Source organism: Anarrhichthys ocellatus, unplaced genomic scaffold, assembly GCF_004355925.1.
Source record: "Anarrhichthys ocellatus isolate YVR2014 unplaced genomic scaffold, GSC_Weel_1.0 scaffold5, whole genome shotgun sequence".
In the NCBI taxonomy this organism is placed as follows: Eukaryota; Metazoa; Chordata; class Actinopteri; order Perciformes; family Anarhichadidae; genus Anarrhichthys; species Anarrhichthys ocellatus.
Window position 1 is genome coordinate 10,185,821 of NW_022280035.1, and position 21,106 is coordinate 10,206,926.

Consider the following 21,106-nt stretch of genomic DNA (forward strand, 5'->3'; position numbering starts at 1 on the left):
TTTAGGAGACTCACAGGGGGGTGGGCTTAAATATTTGCTGCAGAAATTAAAGGGGTGGCTTTTACACCACAACATTTCAGAGGGAAATATTGTACTTTTGACTCCACTACATTTAATTTGATCTTTAAAGGGGACTGACCCCTGAGTTGGGAAAAACTGGACTTAACTAACATTATAAAATACTTAAAATAGTGCCACCTCTGAAAATTAAGCTTAATACTGTATGTATTGATGCATCAGTATTTGTAATAATATAATTTATACTATTATATAGATTTTTTTTCTGCAGAACTAGTACTTTTCCTTTAGATATTTTAAAAACATTTAACTGAATACTTTTACTGAAGTTTAAAATGTAGGACTTTTACTTGTAATGGAGTATTTTTGCATTGCTCTATTGTTACTTTTTCTTACATTTAGGATCTGAGTACTTCATCCACCACTGCAACATGACGAATGACGGCCTAAAAACTCTCTGATCCTCACCTGGCATCTACTGAAACCTGGCAGCAACAAGCCAGGAAATGCTTCCAGGCCTTAAAATCAGTCCAGAGGCTGATCTCAGCCTTTGTGTATCTCAGCATGAGATAGATCTCCAGAGACGAGAGGGCCTGTCTATCACAGTCAGAGATAGTGGACTTTACTGAGAGCTGACATAAGGGCAACATTTCACTCTGACAGTCCAGGACAAGTGCCAGCCTGCTGCCAAGGAATGCCAGCTTTTACTGGACTGCTTCAGTCGACCACAACACAGCTATTGTTAAAACATGGCATGAAATCTGGTGCTCTCCACCAAGAAAATGTTTTCATTTGGATGCAGTCAGTCTCTTGCAGCTTTTTGACATGGGCTTGGCAATCACAAGGGCATTCATATGGAGCTGGTAAACTGGTCACTATTTCACAGTGTGTGCAACAAAGGCTTTGGATTATGCCAGCGCTCACACATTCAAGAGAAAAGCTTTAAACGAATATGCTTTGGTACTGGTGGTATAACGCTGACATTACATGTTAATATCAATACCACAAATGTTATTGAAGTGCTGGGCATCCCACCCAAGCTGAAATCAAGATCGCTCTTCTGTCCAGGATTTAACATGGCAGGAAATTGAAGGCCAGAGACAGACTCGCAGGGCTGCAGATTCTTTTTGACATGCCTGCTGGGCCTGGAGGAGCACACATGGATGAGCTCTCTTTGACCTCAGTGGCATTTATACATGACCAGAAAACCAGAAAATTGTAGAAATTACAGTAAACGTCAGTCTCTAATGAGGTGAAAAGTGTGATAGCCTTACAAATGAACTTTCTTCTCAGTTTGCTTGCCTGAACATCACAAACAGTTTATTTCTAATGATGTTGTCAGCCACCAATTACACACACAGTTACTAAAGCACACGTTATCGATTTCACTATCAGAAGCAACGATGATGAGGATGATGAATTTCATTGCAGGGCAATGTGTCACAGAGCGTGCACTGGTTTTTTTGGACAGCTGGGGTGTGGAGCTAGTCTGGTTACTTGTTTGTCCATGAGTATCTGTTTATATAAACTATCTCTTACATCCTGTCGATGAACTCATCGTAGAATCGTTGTTTTTGTGCAGTAGTATGCTTTAACATCGTTTCAATGCCTGTTTTATTTGACCAAGCATATTCATTTTGCTATCATATCTGTTAAAGAAAGACATAAAATCCTCACATTATAAAAGCTGGAAATAGAGAATAATTCCCATCTCTAGTCATGCTAGCAGTGTGGCGCTGGGGATGTCGGTCTGTCCATCACTTTGGCCCAGACTGATACATCTATATATTTATATATTGTTAATTTGCTGTCAGTCGACTAACTGATACAGTAAATCAGATAACTGTTTCAGTCTTCAAATTTAGGATACAATAATCTAAGTCAATTTTCCTAATTCACATATAGATAAATCAAAAACTCTTTTTTTAAATTCTACTATAGGGTCACACTTTGACGGTACTGAAAATAAAAATGAAAGAAAAAAAATTACAGGCTGATGTTCGCATTTGCATGCAAAATATTTTGTTGTAAACATTTTTCCCTGTTTATCCGAATACAGTATGTTACCACCGACAGAACTACGAGTTTGACTTTTTTATGACTCTTTATTATTGACACCCCCCACTCTCAGTCAGACATATAAGAGGCCCGGCCCGGCAGACAGGTATCCACACGGTTTTAAGGGTTTAATATTTTGTATAGAGGCTGTGTATGGGTTGTTGTTACGATTTGTGCCAGGAGTACTAGTCCATGTCTGAGCCCCTTGATGTCTGCTGAGTTCACTAGGGTTGGTATTGGAGAGACTGGGACTGCTGGGGGTGACCACCATGCTGGAGTCCTACCTCCCAGAGTTTGTGTGTGTGTGAGTGTGTGTGTGTCTGTGTGTCTGTGTGTCTGGGACTAAACCACATTTGATTTTTATACGCTTGTGGCTAACAGGAGCCAGATGTAGCTGCCTCCAGGGAGCTTACCATCGAAACCGCCATTTATTTCTCTTTTTCACTCTTTAATGAGATGTGTGCATGCTTACATACATACTTGAGTGTGTACATATGTTCAAATAAAAGCAGCCAATAAGCCACAGCAGCATTTGCAATATTCCTCTATCAGGTAACAGAGCTGGTATGACTTAGCTGCTAAACAAGCAGTGTCAAAGACAGGATGTGTCCTGTTCAGATGACAGAGCACGAGAGTGACGACATCCCTGATTTCATCACATAACAAATAAATCAGAAACAATAAATCAGGGTGTCAAAGCACTGAGGACCCGCAGTTTTCTATGAGCTGAACCTGGCCATGAGACAGAAGAAGATTCATGAAGCCTAAGTGAGAGGTGACGTAAGAACTGAGCACACTCTCACACAAACACAGACAAATAACAGACAATTAGATGATCAGATCAGTTATTAATTAGTAACAATATAGAATTGGAATTACTGCATCACAGTTTTAAGACTGTTCTCTTCTAAACATAAACATATAGTATTGAAGGAGAGAGCAGAAAGCAAAAGATCGAGAAAGAAGGGAGAGTTTTAATTGAAAGCGAATGTGTCTGTGCTGGCTGCTGGTCAGAGATGGGCCGGGGTCCCAGTTGGCTTCCACTTCAAAGGCCCTACCCGCCTGTCTCGAGCGCACCTGCAGCCGGTTAAACCCTGCTCTCATCACTCAGGGCGTGGAGGGACCTCTCCTACAACTTAGAACCCTCAAGCCTTTTGCCAAAGAGACGTGATGTCCCGCACTCAAGAGTTCAACCTAAAACACGAGCCCATACAACCTTCACTACAGAACTAAATGTCAATCACACTGTGTGAGTGCTCACAAAACAGCCACAGCAGGTTTCCTGCAGCCCCTACCACAGGGTCTTTGCCAACCCCGTCACAGGTCACACAGGGCTCGTATAACCATCACAATACGATCTGAACAGGGGGTTTCACGGACCTCCAAATATATATCAATTTGTGACAGAGATAGCCAATAACAAAGTGTTTTTGCTCTGTTTTTGTTATGTTACATTACAAAGTTTTCAGAGGGAAACTTACAGGTTACAAATATATTCATAAATGTTCTCATATGTGGGCGACTGTGGCTCAGTGGCAGAGCAAGGTCACCCTTCAATCGGCGGTTCGATACCTGGATCCGCTAGTCCATGTCGGTGTTATTGGACAATTAACCCCTACTTGCTCCAGTAGGCTGTGCCAGTCGGATGATAATTCTTTGTGGGTTTATCACTACGAGCATCTTCTTTCAAATAACAAATCATTTATCCATTTTTAATATGAAAATATTGAAAAGCAGCTTCAAAGTTGAACCCAAAAATAAAGAAATATATTTTCACCACCTAGCTTTGCTATTTAACTATTTTTTTTGTTTCAATGTGAAACATTGACGAGAAGGCAAGAAAAACATTAACGGTCTTATTCTCGATTTGTTTTTGTCAGTCAACAGTTTTTGACTGTCAGTATTTTGCTGACTGTAATAGTTAAAAGCAGACGCCCTGACAAAAATAAGTCAAATTTTTGCTTACATATGCACACGTTCATAAACACAATTGCACACACACAAGATCCTCACCACATGTCATAATCCTAAAATAAATGGATCCGCTTTTTGACCCCAAATGAGAGCCTCCAATACAAGAAACAAACCTGGTATTGGATTAATTAATTAATTAATAATTAATAATTTCATGGTTTAATTGCTCTTGTCTCTCAACTCCTGCATAAACAAATGAAAAACACAAGCTGCTACCGATAAAAACATGGGCAGCTGTTCTACCAATGATTTCAGTCTTTGGTTTACAGAGTGACTCACTCCTTATCCTGTGTGGAAAAAAAACAATGTTTCAGAGTTCAATTTACTGATTCACTGTTACCTCAGCTAGCCATGTGACCAGCTGCCCATGACCTGCAGTGTACGTCACACAGTTCCCTACTAAGACCGGAAACCACTCAGCACAAACTCAGTTCCACAAAGAGGGAGCAAGGAGACACTGTGCTGTCAAAATAACCAGCATCCACAAAGGTAAATTTCAATTTGGATTATTTAAAAACATTTAACTCTATGAAATATGAAATTTAAACAATAGAAAAGGAAAATCAAAGCAGTCTGATTTAAGTTGATCCCAGTCTACCCTATATCTAATGTTAATGATTTATGTCTGATTATCTGTTCGTATCATTGGCCCATTCTATGTATTGCCAGTGGAGCATGCTTCTTTTCTCCTAAGAAGTGTCTTAGGATATCCCTTTAATGTCATCTGTATCACCTGCTCTACAGCCAGTCTGTGTGTGTCTATGTGTGTGTGCATGCTCCCAATTTGTCCAGCATGACGGCATCCTCCAGCAACCTATTCTATTAGTTATCACCATCACATTTACAAACACTTATTGTGTTGACAAAATCTATTATTGCCAGGCTACCCTGGGGATAAAGTAAGAATGGGTCACAAGTATGCAGGGCTTAGCCCTGTAGAGGCCAACCATGATGGGTACATACTGTGGCAGCAGTTATGGATGTGTCTGTGTGAGCATTTGTTTTGCATCTGTGCAGGCACAAACTTTCTCTCAATGTACATACCTTTCAAGAGCTCTGGAGTTCCAGCACCTCTGTTTGTTCAAAGCAGTTCATCTCTGTCAGCAGATCTAAATTTACAGGACAATAAATTATCACAGATCTGGTTCTCTGGCACACTCATGCACACGCACATTATGGCTGGTCTGTCTCTGGAGGACTGTGTATTTTTAGGGTCTGTGTTGTATTCTGACCTTTCATTAGCTTTATAGATAATGCCACTGGATTCTCAGCTGATTATTATCCAAACAACCACTCAGGCCTGGTCCTTTTATCTTCACGGCTACTTAACACGCAGAAATTATGACAGTATTAGATCCATCTACGATAAGTACTCCTGCAAGGATTCAAATAAAATTATTTTGAATGGAAACGTTCAAGACTTCCTATCCTCATACGAATGATGTCTTACAAAAAGTTACCCCTCAATTTTTGTGCGTTTTCCTTCTGAAAGCCAGCAACACGTGTCAATTTTGATGCTTGTTACCTGCTTACGGTCTTTACAAAATAAACTTTCGTCCCCACAGGAAACTACTCAGTTGGTTTAGGCAACAAAACTACTTGATTAGGTTTAGGAAAAGGTCGTTGTTTTGGTTAACATACCCACGGCAGTGCCGTAACTACATTATTCATGTTACGTGACAAATACGTAGATCAACATTCTCGTTTTACATGGGGAATGAACAGACTGAAAAGTCACTGGTTGTTGGACCCATCCACCGCCTCTTCCAACCACCCTGTGTGCTTTTGGATATCTACAAATTAAGGCGCATTCTTTTTCGTAGGTATAGCTACAAAGGCTGGATGAGACCCGCCTGAGTTGCGTGATGTTATTATAGTGTAGATGATACATGAAATACGATCCAGGAAGTCCAGTTTGAGTAATAGATTGTGTCAACTCAACAACAATGTCCCTTTCCAGAAAGACACATTGCTGTAAAGTTTTTCAAATGTATTTTTTGGTGCTTTGAGCACGTGTGGTCCCATTATATTAGAGAGAAGGCAGACATCTCCACAGCTGATATCTCCAAAACTAGGCAACTCGCATCAAAACAATTTAGATTGATAAATAGCACTACAGGTAAGAGGAAAAATATGTATTTCTGATTGGAGGGGTGAACTGTCCCTTTAAGGGTTTATCAGTAAGGCAATGACAAATGAGGTATTTTGTCTCTTAGTTGATAATGATGTTGAATACAGTAACCCCACCTCCCCCCCGCCCCATCATTCATACAATTGCTTCAGTTGATCTCCTTTTTGTCTTTGTCCTTCTTTCACCTGTCCCTTGTTCCTGTTCCATCCAGTGTTGAGTTTGCCCCTGCGTGTCCCATCAGTATGGGGACTTCGCCAGGTCTGACGACAGGCTGTCCTCTCTCCTCAACCTGCCAGGGGATGGGAATACACCCTGAGCTCATTCCTGGACTGCCTATAGTGACAGCCCACAGCATAATCCCCACAGGGGACACATTACTGGGCTATTAGTCCAACTCTTTCACCTACAGTGCATGCCTCTGGCTTGCTCTTGGTTCATTTAGCCCATTCTCTTTTCCCCCTGCAAGTCCCTTATCAGTACTCTGTATTTTTCCTCTCAGGAGTTGGTTGCCAGATCAGACCTCGTACATCAGGGCAAACTTTTCCTCCAACTGAGAGGAAGGCATTTCACTCTGTTATTGTTTATGGGGAGAAAGCTGGGGTCAAGTTCACAGGCTGAGAGAGAGACCAAGAGAGAGAGAGAGAAAGTCTGTTCCAGCTCCAGCCGCATGAGAGAGAAGCATAACTCAGCCGTGTTTGTGCTTCCCTAATTCCTTTTTGATTTAGCAGAAAATTGTGAGCTAAGCTGCAATGCACAAATATTCACCGCCTGTGACAAACCTGTACCCACTGTAGTCTGTGTGTTTGTGAATGTGCCTGTCTCTGAAAACATTTAAACCAGTGTGTGTCCCATTCTGACAGCAGCCTGCTTTCCGAGCTCTGAGCAGAAATACAAATGTCTCTAAAAGGAGCTTAGCTTTAACAGCAGCTTTGGCATAAACACTTGAGCTTTTTTCTCAAGCTTTCGATGAAATAGGAGTTTGCGACAGCTAGAGCTAATTTGTTTCAATTCCAACAAGGATTTTCCCGATTTGTTTACTTGTTTGTTGGCATTAGTGGGTCAGCTGAATCAACTTTGGTATTCTTAATCCAATATCACAAACTCCCCAGAGAAGTTCAAGTCTACACTGATAAGAACAGTGCAACAAAAGTGTCTGTTAACAAGTGGAGCAAGTCATTTTTTCAGTTCAAGATTTTTGGATTCCTAAAATTAGGTTTTGATTTGTTAGGAGTCATTCAAGGACTTGATATTTGATAATGGATGACAGACCGCTACAAAGCCTGATGACAACCTCAAGATGCATGCACGCATGGGAAAAAAGGTAAGGATGGTTGCTCTCTCGTGTGCGTGCGTGTGCGTGTGTGTGTGTGCTTTATTCGAGCGCTGTCTCAGCACTCTCTCTTACACATGTGGTTCATATTTAAGACATAGTGCTGTTCCACTGGACGATTTGGCTCTGTTCTCCAAGTCCCACATTCCCTTCCCTTTCCTTTTTTCTCTAACTTTCATTTCTGCTATGCTTTAGGTGGTGCACGGCTGCAGGCATAACAAATATTTAAATTAGTATTTGTAAATAATAACCATAATCATAACTTAACTGATGTCACAGATTAAATTACTTCTTTATCAGGGACAGCACTCATTACGCGAATATGATGAAACTGCGCCACATTTAGCCAAAAGGCTTAGTTTTATCTGCAACCCCCAGGTTGATATTAACATTAATGTCTATGTGAAAGGTGTATGTGGGGAACAGCATGAGGAGTAGAAATACAATCATATACATATCCAAGGAATATGATTATGTTGAATAATTATAATGAATTGACAATAACAATAGATGTTGGATAAAATAATATCTGGGTGAATACCATAGCCACTAAAATAAATCTGTGGCTGCAATTAACAATTGGATTTCCAACATATACTTGGTGTATGTAGGGTCTCTGGTTATTTTGCTGCACCCAATGATTGCATCATAAATCAAGAATGGAAAATACCCTTTAAAATATGAAAAAAACACATTTTCGTGTGATTTAATTATCCAGTTTTACTGGGTTGTAAAATGAAGGCGCCATCATCAATAACTATTGGGGTTACAGATGCACTTCTCACATTCGGACCGTCTCGACTCGACCACAACAGCACCATCGCCCCTTAACCCCAGCAACACACACACACACACACACACACACACACACACACACCCACACACACTTCCATCCATCCCTCTTTAATATCTCCTACCTATCAAACTCTGTAACCCCTGCATCTGCCCAATGGGCAAGAGGAGCCGTCAGCAGCGAGCCCTCCCTCATCTCTCTCTCCCTCCCTCCCAGCTCTGACTCTGTCCACAGCGCACTGATAAAGGAGAGGTCCAATGTAAGCATCCGACCCAGCACAGAGTCACAAAGTCGACAGAACTGCTGCGAGTCACGCAACTCCCACATTTTGGCTCCAGCTATGATTCGGATCCTATTTCTGCCTCTGAACTAAGGCAAAATCAAGGATACGTGTTGGGGACCTGACTGGAGAGGTGAAAAAAACACTTGTTGCTCGTGTGGTCAGGTAAACCTCCTGTCGGCAGCCAGAAGTGCTCAGTGGAGAGTCTGGTGCGCACATGGCACCGAAAACGCGCTCCTCACACTCCTGACAGTCGCGCTATTAATATGGAGCTACACACTGGATAATGAGGCCTACCTTCTGAATGGGTGCTTAGCCGACATCACATCAAACCTCGTTTGTTAAAGCCCCCCCGCCCCCCCAAATCTTTAATTTTTGGGGAACTTTTCGTGGTTTAAAAAAAAGCGTAGAGTCATGTTGGGTTTAAACAGGATTCTGAGCCTCCGGGCTGCCCGGATTCGGAGCTGTGGTTCGCCGGGAGCCAAACTCTCCCCCCGGTCTTCTTCATGCCAAAACCACGGTGCCAGTTCGAGGATTTACTGTGCGTGTCTGTTGCTGCTGCTGCTGGTGACGCCTCGAGTGGACTCTTCATGGTGGTGAGTATTGTCTGCAGACATCACACCTACAGGCCTACCTGCCTGCCAACATTTAGGGGATCCGAATTTGTTTTTGGAAGAACTGCTAAGTACCCTAAATGATTATTATTATTATTATTATTGTTATTATTATTATTATTATTATTATTATTAACTAAATTTGATCGGGAGCCTAACTGTGAAGGGAAGGAAATGGCACATGATTTTGAACATCAATCATTGATCTTAATCATTTGAAATGGAGCTGGGACTGTCTATAGCCTTAGTCTTTCGATAGAAACTTCAGGGATTCAAATTGCCAACGAATTTGACGTATGATGACCATGTTAATAACCCCTTTCCAAAAGCAAAACCCGTTCCAATTAATTCAAGGCAGCGATTTGTAGACATTATGAGGTTTGAGGGTTTGATCACTTATTATCGCCGAGTCACTGTATATGCCGACATTGCTTTTTTGCATCGATGTTGCAACATCTTAAACTTTAGCATTCTTGGTCTTATTTGTGCATTTTTGCAGCAAATCATTTGAACACATTGCGGTTTATTAAAAAAAAAAAAAAAAAAAAAAGTGTTTCATAGGCTATTATTTGTCACGAATGAATGCGTTGCCTTGTGATTTTTTATGGGGAAACGACTGCAATGAGAAACGCAAATGTGTTTTTATCTATCACCACTCAATTTAATTCAAAATGATATGCTCCTGAAAAAAGAGTAAGAAACACGATGGGACATTAAAATAACCTATTTATTATTAGTTTGTGAACTATTCAAGCGTCTTTCAGGTTTAGTTCCTGATAGGCATTTTATCTTCATGTCAGTTTGTTGGCCTGCCACATTGTGCAATAATAATAGAGCGATAAATGTAATTTATATTGGCGCTGTTGGCTGAGCGCGTGTTGAGCAAAGGATGGGGCCTGCGTTCAACAAGGCAGAGCAGTCATTAATTCACCAGGTACCACGCGCAAATTACTTCACTAAAATACCCCAAAACCAGCCATCTAGAGCATAGGTGAGGGTTGAACAAAATATCTCGTTGCCTGCGCAATAACATACGTGAAAATATCCATGTGTGTGAGTGTGTTTATGAGAGAAGTGTCTGTGTGTGGGCGGGTATGGGAGTGATGGAATGCCTAATAGTTTGTGTAGATTAAAAGCAGTTATGGGGAGTAGTGGGACCAGCGTGTGTGTAGAGGCTTTGGGCATTATTGGCTTTGAGGGGAATTTAGTTTAGGGGATACAGTCTCTAACTGTTTATCACATTTCTGTGGGTGTACAATAAGTGATGACAGATCCGGGGCTTTATGATAGTGGGATGTTCGAGCCATTTGAGAAAGGTGAAAAAGCATAAATAATGTAATACAAAGACACCATAATACATGCATTCTCATGAAATTAGATTTTTTTGTAAAATATAAAAAGTTACTGATAACATTTAAGAAAACGATCAGATTATTCGTCTTTTTTAGTGTTTCTTGTGATTCAATAGCGCTTGAGAAGATGGCATGGCAACAGAGGTCGATGTAATATCAGCTGCGTCATCAGAAGTCAATAAAAGCCTTCCATTTGTGTCCCACTTGTCTTTCTTCTATGATTCACTTTATAGTCGCAGGGCTTCACAGCATGTTGTTTTAGACCTGTGGATAATGATTTACTATCCTATTAAATCCACAAGTCCTCCTGACTCTCAGAGAGAAAATTAAGTGTGAATTGCTGCTCTGGCTCTTTCCTTTGATGAGCACTCTGTTCTTATTCCTCCTCTCTAATCCCACTCTTGGGAGCAGAGAGCCATCTCCATCCTCTCGTCCAACCTCGTAAAACACGACCACACAGCTACACGCTCCCTGACCTCCACTCGCTGACCCGCCAAAACCCTGCAGCCACCGAGCTGCAAGAGGTCTCATGCACACACAATTAGCTTTCCGGTAATATTTTCGTGGTAATCTCAACGCAGCATTTATCTTTTTAGGATACTGTAGGAGTCTATTTTATCAAGGCAGGGAGAAAGATTGGAGGCATACAAGAGAACTGTGAGTATGGTGAGCATGAGAGCGAACAGACAGAAGACAGAGAGGAGTAAAGTGAGTAAATGGGGACTTAGTTTGACAGGGTTATTGGAGGCCCCAGACTTCGTGCTCTGATTTGTGACGACATGATTTCAACTATTCCACTGGGAAACATTTGAACACACACACACACACGCAGGTCTTGTGGGGAGAGGTTAAGTGCTTATTTATTTGGAGAGCAAAGTAAATGGTTTCCACTCCCCTCCTGCTCGCAAACCTGAAACTGTTAAGTGTAGTGAACTCTGACTCACAGAGGACTGTTACTGCAGCTCTCGTTCACGCCACTCAACACCTTCGAGCGTGTGTATCCACATGTGTAAATCCCCACCATATGAGGGCGCCTATGTGTACTAATTAATTGCAAAATACCATCAATCACTGCTGTGACTTTGTATTCTGCATATGAGTCCTTTTAAATGAAGTAGACGTTTTGTGTGTCTATTGCGTCTGCAGGTACATTGGTGCGCTGGGGGCCCGTGTGATCTGCGACAACATCCCAGGCTTGGTGAATAAGCAGCGGCAACTCTGTCAGCGCCACCCAGACATCATGCAGGCCATCGGCGAGGGCACCAAAGAGTGGATCAGAGAGTGCCAGCACCAATTCAGACACCACCGCTGGAACTGCAGCACACTGGACCGCGACCACACCGTGTTTGGACGTGTCTTGCTACGGAGTAAGTCAATGGGTGTGTCTACATATCTTCCTGTCTAATTACTGATTGTGGCCAAAGAGTAGAGATACTGAGTCTGAACCTGAGCCCCATCTGCCCCTATCTCACTCTTCATTCTCCTCCTTCATTTTTACGGCCTGTCCCTTCTTCTCTCCGTCCATCTCCGCTCACTCTGTTCTTTCTCCGATCTTTCCCTCTCACGTACGCTAGTGCTCCGTGTTTATAGACCCTAATGGACTGTTGTAATGCCTTACGCCTCGTCAATAAACACACAGGCTTCAAGACGCAGGCTTGTCATCATTTTGTTTTTCCACTCCTGCCAGACCTCTGTGCTGTGTAATAGATGCATGCCTTTACGCATATGCAAACGGGCGCACATGCATGTTACAACATACGTATTTTTCAACTCTCTTTGTAGAGAGTGCATGTATACTTCCTCCTCCTGAAGAGTTTTATAACTGCACACTGTCTGAATCATGAATATTTATTGAATAATAGAGCGACAGGGGCTCGTCTGTAAAAACACCTGATAGGAAAGGTGTCCTCCACCAGCTGGCTATTTTGCATGAAAGATTAAATGATAAAAGTTCTATAAATTGTCCATCACACATTATTTTGCAATGATACTGCAGTAGCCATTATTTATCATTACAGTTGCATTCTGAATGCAGGGCATGTACGCAGTGATGCACCTGTAAGTCACTGTTACATGCAGTGGAACCAATAAAATGCTAATCTAATGCTACATCTTTGGGGTTATGGTTGTGGCCTATATGCTTTCTCTTGAATTTGTTGCTTTTGGAGCAAGGCATAAAGGTAAAGGCTTAATTTACAGTAGTTCATCGTAGTGAATCTGGATTCAGGCTGCATAAAATAAGGTGCTTGTCTCCACAGACTTAGTATCAGACGTTCTACTCTCTCTCTTCCATCCATCCTAAGCTTGTGTGGGGGTTAACAATGCATGGAAAAAAACAGGAGATATGGAGATACAGGCTGCGTGTGTGGAGGACAGGAATAAACAGTAATGTAGATGTAAATATTTAGAGAGATATTCTCACTGTCAGGCAAACAACGCAGATTTGAATGATGACCAGCAATACCTTCCTCCATCCTCCCCCACACACGCCGCCTCAACAGCACCCACTGCCCCCTTCTCCTCACCCTAGAGATGGAATAGGACATTCCAGTGAATGTAGAGCAAGTAGGTTGGACCACACAATCTCATCTAGCCTTGGCTGGTTCAGATTGTTTTCAGATACAAAAGTTCCCCACTGTTATTCATTTATTATCAGTACTCTATCAGCTAGTTTTTGTGATGTTATTTTAAAGTGCTGGTACTTGAGTATTTCCCAATTCCTAAACATAGGAAATATAGCTTCACTCATGTATTTATGTGTTAGTCTGCAGTACAGTGTTGTAAATTCAAATGACCAAAACAGCAACATTGAGGTTGCGATCAAACTAAAACAATTATGTGTGTGAGCATGGTTAGAAACAGAGACAGTTGTGGTCATGCATGTTTTGGCAGCGCTCAGAGACAAATACATAGACTCTTTGCCTCATATTGCATGCGTGAGGCACAAGTGAAACACCAGCCATTATGTGTCCCGTGTAGACAGCTGATTTGATTAAAATACAAACTGGGGCTGGCCATTGTGGCCTAAAAAAGACATTTTGATTCAAGCTTGGGCATGTCAGATGCACGTGAGATGGATGACTGAAAAACACGGCTGAAAGGAATTCTATGTTGACAAGGTCTAAAAATGGTTTATCCTCTTGGGAGCTGAATGTCTTCACAGCAACCTGCTGATTACATAATGAGTTATTGGGTATTCAAAGTTGACATTTCAACCTGAAGGTTAAAGGAAACCTAAAGTGGGGTCCAAAATAGAAAGAGTTCATCATCTGGGGAGCATGAGTATACGTTTTATTAGATACTGATGTTTCTTGTGTGTCAGTAAAAAAATGGCTTGCTAGTGGCACAAGATGGAAAGCTTGCATGGTCACCAAAAACATCAGGATTCATGCTCTGGTAACCACAAACCTCAGCAGCAAATGTAATAGAAATTCTTTATGATTATGTGTCATGTTTCATAGCATTGGTACCAGATGGTCGTCAGGGGGCCAGGGAGGTGGACAAATCATTACGAGCCATGACAATTTGAATTTAATGTTATGGCTGAACGTATGAATTGCAATTCTTACTTTCTATGATTGTGAATAAGACATACATGCCGAAAAGACAATTCTCGTACGTAGTTAATAAAGTTGATGTACAAAAAAAGCTAACTCAACCACAAGAGCACAGTGCAGCACCCAGACGATGGACAGCACGCACATTTTGTAGTTTATCTTCAAAACAGGCAAGCATTTGGGCACATTTTTTATTTAATATTTTTAATAGTTAGCTCTGCAAGACAAAAGAGAAGCGTCTTGTGGATACTTTGTACCCCCTCACCCAGAGACTACTAGCTAATGTTAGTGGAGTGGACCACCAACGCATGAGACCAGCTGATCAACTCACACTGCAGCGGCTTTGCAGCGTTTATAACAATGGCTTTTCTCTTTAATAACACTGCAGCACAGGGGCTGTTCTCCACACTCGGAGATATGACGTTAACAACAACACAGTGGAGCTCTCTGCTTCCTGTAAGATTCTCAGTTGGACTTTTATATGTACAGTGTAATTAAAATATACAGCTTTCAGTATCTGGCTTTTACTTCACAAGAAGCCAATTCATACAGAGGATTAATTTACTCACTGGGGAAATGAGAATCTAATTTCAGGTGCATCATTTTATTCTATCTGAAACAGCATTTGAGTCGTTTCAACTTTTAAGTACAGATGCACCAAGTGAAAACTACATTTGTCTGTTAGGCTGTGACTAAAGATGGACAAGCTCTTCTGCCTCTGGCTGTTGTCTTTTAAAGGTATTCACTCCCAGGGGCGCTGCAAAAAGCAACTGCGACTAAACACTATATCTAATTCTCTATGTGTCTTTGGCCACACAATAAATGACTCATATTCTAAGGAACTAGAGACCAGAAAAGCACAGCAATGGTAGAAAATGCTGTCATGACATCACCCTGGTGCTGATTAATGGGGTATCACTGTGTCTGTATTTAAACAATTTATGTGAGCAGAGGAGAGCCCCGCAGCTGGGATTATTTCCATGATAATATTTAAACAGAGCTGTCCTATACTCCACATCAGGCCTGATATGCCCCCGTCAGCTGCACCCTCATGTTCTGATGGCTCACACCCAGGCCTGGTCATGGCATTAAGTGTATCTGTGCATGCATGTGGGGTGCACAGTTTTTAGGTCTTTAGGCTGTACAAAATGTATTGTATTTCATGATATCAGTAACTACAATTTCTGTATTCAATAATAGATTGTGTTATTTCAACCTCTACCTCAGTCTATACTCTATATTTTATTATTTTTTGCTTTTGTGCTTTCTCTCTTTCTCAGGCAGTCGTGAAGCAGCATTCGTCTACGCCATCTCCTCAGCAGGAGTGGTGTATGCGCTTACTCGCGCCTGCAGCCAGGGGGAGCTGAAAATGTGTAACTGCGACCCGCACAAGCGGGGACGGGCTAGCGATGAGAGAGGAGAGTTTGACTGGGGTGGCTGTAGTGATAACATCAACTATGGGATCAAGTTTGCCAAAGCCTTCATAGATGCCAAAGAGAGGACAGTCCGAGACGCACGGGCACTCATGAACCTACACAACAACCGCTGTGGCAGAACAGTAAGTGTGTGATTACAGCGGCATCAATTAACCCAAATACATATATCTAGCTTTGCAGGTTTATGTTTTATTTGTTTGGGATTTGATAAATCTGCATCTTGGACCCCATTTACACCTGGTATTAACATGCAATCCTTTTCTGGCAACGTTATGTTGGTAATGATAACAGGCTTTTTCCTGGTATTAAGCATTCTTGTTATCAAGGTTCCACCTGCACTGTGATCGAATCTCTATAATGATGTAGGTGGAGCAGACAAACTAGTTGATCCAGAGTTACGTTACCCATCAACTTCTTAGAGAGATTATTTTCTTAACAACGCAGACAAACTGTATACAGAGCGCATTCACACCTTGCTGGGATCCAATCTCAATACAATGCCATTCCAAATTACAATGCATTCTGGGTGCATTTTAGGGCTGTCCGTTTTTATTTGAATTTCAAACGTCAAAAGTTTGAATGTGGGAAAAGATTCAATATTTGATCTGTAACTCTTCATAATTGTCAGGTTATAAGTGTTCACAGGTCGTGTCCTGTGCTCCTGCAGGGGGGCTCTTACAAGGCACTGTTAGGAGATATGATAAGCTGCCTAGGGTTCCATTCAGATTTGTTTCATTCAGAACTTGCATTTACACCTTGCGTTGAAATGTGTTCTTATACAGATACAATTTTCAGTTACAGATCACATGTTAATACAAAGTTGAAATTGGATCTGAGTTGTTTGTCGCCAACCCAATGTCGGTAAAAGGAATTTTGTCTGTGGTGCTCACAGTTGTAAAAAAAACACTTTCAGAGAATTCAACAGCACATGTCTCCATATCTCTGGGTAATCCAGGGACTTCACTGTCAACAGTTAAGGGACTATTAGTAGCTCAGATGAAGCCTTCACTAAGATCTGTGGATCATCCAGGGTGAAAATCCTTTTACCTCCATTGTCTTGCAGTGGAGGCAGAAAAGTCAGAGGTGGATATCTATCTTGAAACCTCGGCAGATGAAACCAAATATTATCTACAAGAACTAGATACCACTAGAGCATTAGGTGAGAAATATGTTTTTATAAAATTAGGTTACATTTTTATGTCTTAACGCTGCATTTACAGAACATGTAAAACCAAATGTCAAGATGGCTAAATACATACACACAATAACCACTTCTCTCTGTTTTTAGGCAGTGAAGCGGTTCATGAAGCTGGAGTGTAAATGTCACGGTGTGAGCGGCTCTTGCACACTGCGGACATGTTGGATGGCCATGTCAGACTTCCGGAAGACCGGTGACTACCTGAGGAGGAAATACAACGGGGCCATCGAGGTAACGATGAATCAGGACGGGACAGGCTTCGCTGTAGCTAACAAAGCCTTCAGGAAGGCCACCAAGAACGACCTGGTCTACTTTGAGAACTCTCCGGATTACTGCCTACAAGACAAAACAGCAGGTAAAATGGCAAAAAGAGAGAAGAAGAAGGTGGACTGGATTGAAAGACGAAGAAAGGCAGTTTCTCATGGCCGTTGATGGATTGTCTCGACTGTGTTATGTTTTAGGGGTGTTAAGTGTATGTTGTGTGTATGTTCATGCATGACTAGTGTGTTTGTGTGTGTGTGAATGTCAATGTGTGTGTGTGTGTGTGTGTGTGTGTGTGTAATGGTAGTCAGATAACACAGCAGGACTCCTGTGTGATGTCAGTGGAAGGTAATATCCTTGTACCCTGGGGACGTTCTGTGACCACCTGACCTCTATCAGTCTCTGTCAACACATACACACATACATATATATATACACACATACACACACCCCTATGGTTGATCAACCTTTGCACAATACACCCAATTAGTTATGACTGTTTCTGATTGGCCGGTTGATGGATGAAACACTGTCAAACCAACTTTTACAATAGTTGACATCAACACCTCCATCACTCAGAATCTCTGTCCAGTTCTTCCTCGCTCCCTTTGTCTGCCCTCTCTCTTCGTCCCATCATCCATCCTCCCCCTCTTTCTCACCTTCCCAGTGGAATCCACAGCCTAGGGACACAAGCAGCTAATTTAAAAAAAAAAAAATCACTTCTTTCTGTCTGTCACAGTCTCTCCCTCTCTGTCTGTCTGAACTAAGCGTAGCTGGAGGGCAGAGTGGGCCTCAGAGTGTGAGAGCCTGTCTGTCTGTCACGCTCCACTGTCCATTTAACCCTCACACGCACATGCATGCACACACACACACATGCACATACAGAGAGTGGCTTCAAAGGGAGCAGTGGCTTGGGAAAGGCAGTGTAACTATAGGCCACTCTACCAACACTGCATAGTTGTGTGTGTGGGTCTGTTGTTCTATGGGCAGCTTGTTGTGATAGGTAGCAGTTCAAACAGGGAGCTTCTCACACGAAACACCAGCACTAATCTCTGTGGGGATGCCATTCACATAAGACACAGACAATATGCCACTGCATTAGGCAACATCCAGAGTGCTAAACATTACAAAAATGCATTCAACAACGGTGATGCCACTGCAGATCCAACATTGAACCAAATGGTTCAAATGAACTAAAGTGAAACTATGATATTTGTAATAACGCAAATTTAGTAAAGGTCCAGCCTGGAACATAAACTTGTTTACTGTATATCCTGAGCTTAACTCCATTTGTCTAGATAGAGATGGTGATGTGTTTCTTTTTAAAACTATTCTATTGAGCATTCATGTTTTTATTTGTCTTTGACAACAAGCCTAAAGCTGTCAAGGGTTAATCCCGTCGCATCATATCTTTCAAATCGTAATTTTGAGTAGCTGGGCTGTAATTCTGAGTGGGTAAATATCTACGATATCTCTCGCTTGGTAAAAAGAACTACAGAAGTTTCAACAAAATGCTGGCAATATGGCTGCAAAGTAGGGTTGCACAATTCATTTAAATTGTGTCGATAATTGCAATACAGCAATTTTCAAATCGAAGCAGGCGAAATGGGTAAATCAAAATACAAATTCAATATTGTTGTGCTGCAGAGATGGCCTACACATATTCCACTTTTTCTCTTTGTTTGCTACAGCTCCACACAAAAAGTACGCCATAAGTATTTTAATGTTTTTCAATGAAAATGAGAATAATGATGATAATTGAAATCATCAGTCCCTCTAATATCCCAAATCATATCACCATTGCAAAATAAGGTCAAAATAATCGCAATTCGATTTTTTTTTTCAAAATTGTTCAACCCTACCGCTGTCACAAAATTAAAATCCAATATTAACACCAATAGAATCAATTAAGCTCATTTTAAATGGGTCAATTCGCAGTTTTTTTTATATCTGGTTTCATAGCTTAAGTAGCACAGCAAAAGCAACTAATTTAAGCTATTTAAATTGTGTAACCTAACCCTCTTGGTATAACACGTCTTGCTTTTCATTTCGGCGCCCATGTTAACAGGTTAGCGCGGCCACACAGCCCGACTGCTGCGGCTCATAAGCCTGTGGTGTCCACACATAGAGCTGCTACTGCCAGCTCTCAACAGATCGATTCTTTCTGAGAAAAAAGTGTCCATCACCATTTCCGAAAGCCAAATGTAACATATTCAAATTACTTGTTGTGTCCAACCAATAGTAAAAAGAAATATATATTCAATTCCAGCAATTCCCCACTATTGAGAAGGTGATGTCTGGCTTTTAGCTTGAAAATGTATTAAGGTATTAATGGATTATCAAAAGAGTTGCAGATTAATGTTTATTTGTTGTTTTCAGTAGAATAATTGTCAGAGAAGTAAAACATAAAAGACCAGAAACTAACTTTAGTTCACTTTGAGCTTTTATTGGCTAACTCTTTGTGCTCTGTGCAGGCTCCCTGGGCACGGCTGGGCGGGTCTGCAACAAGACATCACGCGGCACGGATGGCTGTGAGGTCATGTGCTGTGGGCGGGGCTACGACACCACGAGAGTCAAGCAAATCACTAAGTGCGAGTGCAAGTTCAAATGGTGCTGCGCCGTGGAGTGTAAGGACTGTGAGGAAGCTGTGGACATACACACGTGCAAAGCTCCCAAGCGAGCTGAATGGTTGGACCAGACCTGAGGACGCGCCCCCTCTGCCCCCTCTAATGCAACCTCACCCCTTTCCCCTTTATGGGACATCCTGTGGAACATGGCATTCTGGGAAAGTTTGTCCGAAAGTGCTCTCCCCCCCCCCCCCCCGCCCCATCTTTGGTTCATCATTGCATGGCTTTTGTACCTGTCTGTGAAAGCACTATAGTTCAGTACCCATCAATATGAATTAACATCCATTAGCCCCTGTTTGTGAATAGCCCTGTGACTGAACTGCTGGGATCAGATGAACGGTGAAACCAGTGAATGCTTTGGTGTAAGGGTGGATTGGACTTTCAGATTCAGTCCAGAAGGCCTTTTTTTCTGGCGTGTGGTACTGGGTTGAAATGGTTTACTGCTTTCCTGATGCTTTAAAGACACATTTTTACATTAACTGAGCCTTAAAAACGTATCCAGTATTATTACAACAACATCATATACTCACATAATGTTCTTTTTTGGGGGGGGGGGGGGGGGGGGGGGGGAATAGACTTTTATCTACCAAATACTTGGTTGGACTTTGGGAAGTAGCTTGACAAGTGCACTTTGAGAAGTGGACATCTAAACGTAAGTTTGGCCCTGTGTGGCCAAACAGAAGTCCAGGCAGAGGAGTACCAGAGAACAGGGAGATGGACACTAGATGAATAAATGGACGGATGAGTCATCGGGACTTGTAAAGAGAAAAAAGAAAAAAGACAAAAACCTGTTTAAAGTGATTTATTTAAAATGTAAAGTGTTGTTTCATTTCTCATCTGTGGATGAGACTGCACTACATTGGCTGACACAAGGAGAGAGAAGAGCACTCCAGTTATTATGATTATACAGTGTACTCTAGTTTTCAGTGTGTAAGATGACAAACTGCCACCACAACATCGGACAAATTTCACTTCTTTGCTCTCCAGCTTGCTTGTATAACATTGTGTATATTGCCTTATCGAAACAGATGTTCATATGAAATATATGGTGCATTACTATGACACTGGATTATTTGGTTTTTGTTCAGACAGACAAACGTAGAGGTTGAAGGCAAGAAAGAGACTAGATGCAGACAGAGCAGAACTAATCAGTGTGACCGAGCACGATAGTGAGTAAGTTCCCGTTGTACTGCTGTCATAACCTGCCATGTTGTTCCCATCACACACATATACACACACACACACACACACACACACACACACACACACACACACACACACATACACACCGTCGCTCCTCACCTGCATGAGTTGCGAGATGCTGGGGCAGTAATAATAATACAATCTATGTTGGTAACAAAGGCTGATTCTATGTGAGTTGGGGTGTGGTGTGTTATATCAGTCAAGGGGAGGGAAGTGTTTGATTAAAGGCCCAACCTAAACCCCAACCCCTCCTGGCCTCATCCCACCCCTCGCT

General features: G+C 41.8%; 1 protein-coding gene across 2 annotated transcripts; it reads left to right on the forward strand.

Annotated features, from left to right (window-relative positions):
- Positions 1-4,497: 4,497 nt before the first annotated feature.
- On the forward strand, positions 4,498-20,158 carry LOC116381934 (protein Wnt-2b-A). Of its 2 annotated transcripts, XM_031844472.1 has the most exons (7): positions 4,498-4,539; positions 7,410-7,502; positions 9,016-9,180; positions 11,697-11,929; positions 15,388-15,665; positions 16,832-17,096; positions 19,477-20,158. In XM_031844472.1, the coding sequence occupies exons 2-7, from the start codon at positions 7,438-7,440 to the stop codon at positions 19,704-19,706; spliced, it is 1,236 nt and encodes a 411-aa protein (XP_031700332.1). In that variant the 5' UTR covers positions 4,498-4,539; positions 7,410-7,437; the 3' UTR covers positions 19,707-20,158. The 2 variants fall into 2 exon arrangements, with proteins under 2 accessions (XP_031700332.1, XP_031700333.1); XM_031844473.1 differs by lacking the exon at positions 4,498-4,539 and having other exon boundaries at positions 6,204-7,502; positions 11,697-11,917.
- The last annotated feature ends 948 nt before the right edge of the window (positions 20,159-21,106 follow it).

Bases quoted from the DNA above. Each gene is read 5' to 3' on its own strand.
- LOC116381934 (XM_031844472.1), top strand. From the start codon at position 7,438: ATGGATGACAGACCGCTACAAAGCCTGATGACAACCTCAAGATGCATG. The intron at 9,181-11,696 runs GTGAGTATTGTC...TTGCGTCTGCAG, and splicing joins CGAGTGGACTCTTCATGGTG to GTACATTGGTGCGCTGGGGG. The intron at 11,930-15,387 runs GTGTGTCTACAT...TCTCTTTCTCAG, and splicing joins GCTACGGAGTAAGTCAATGG to GCAGTCGTGAAGCAGCATTC.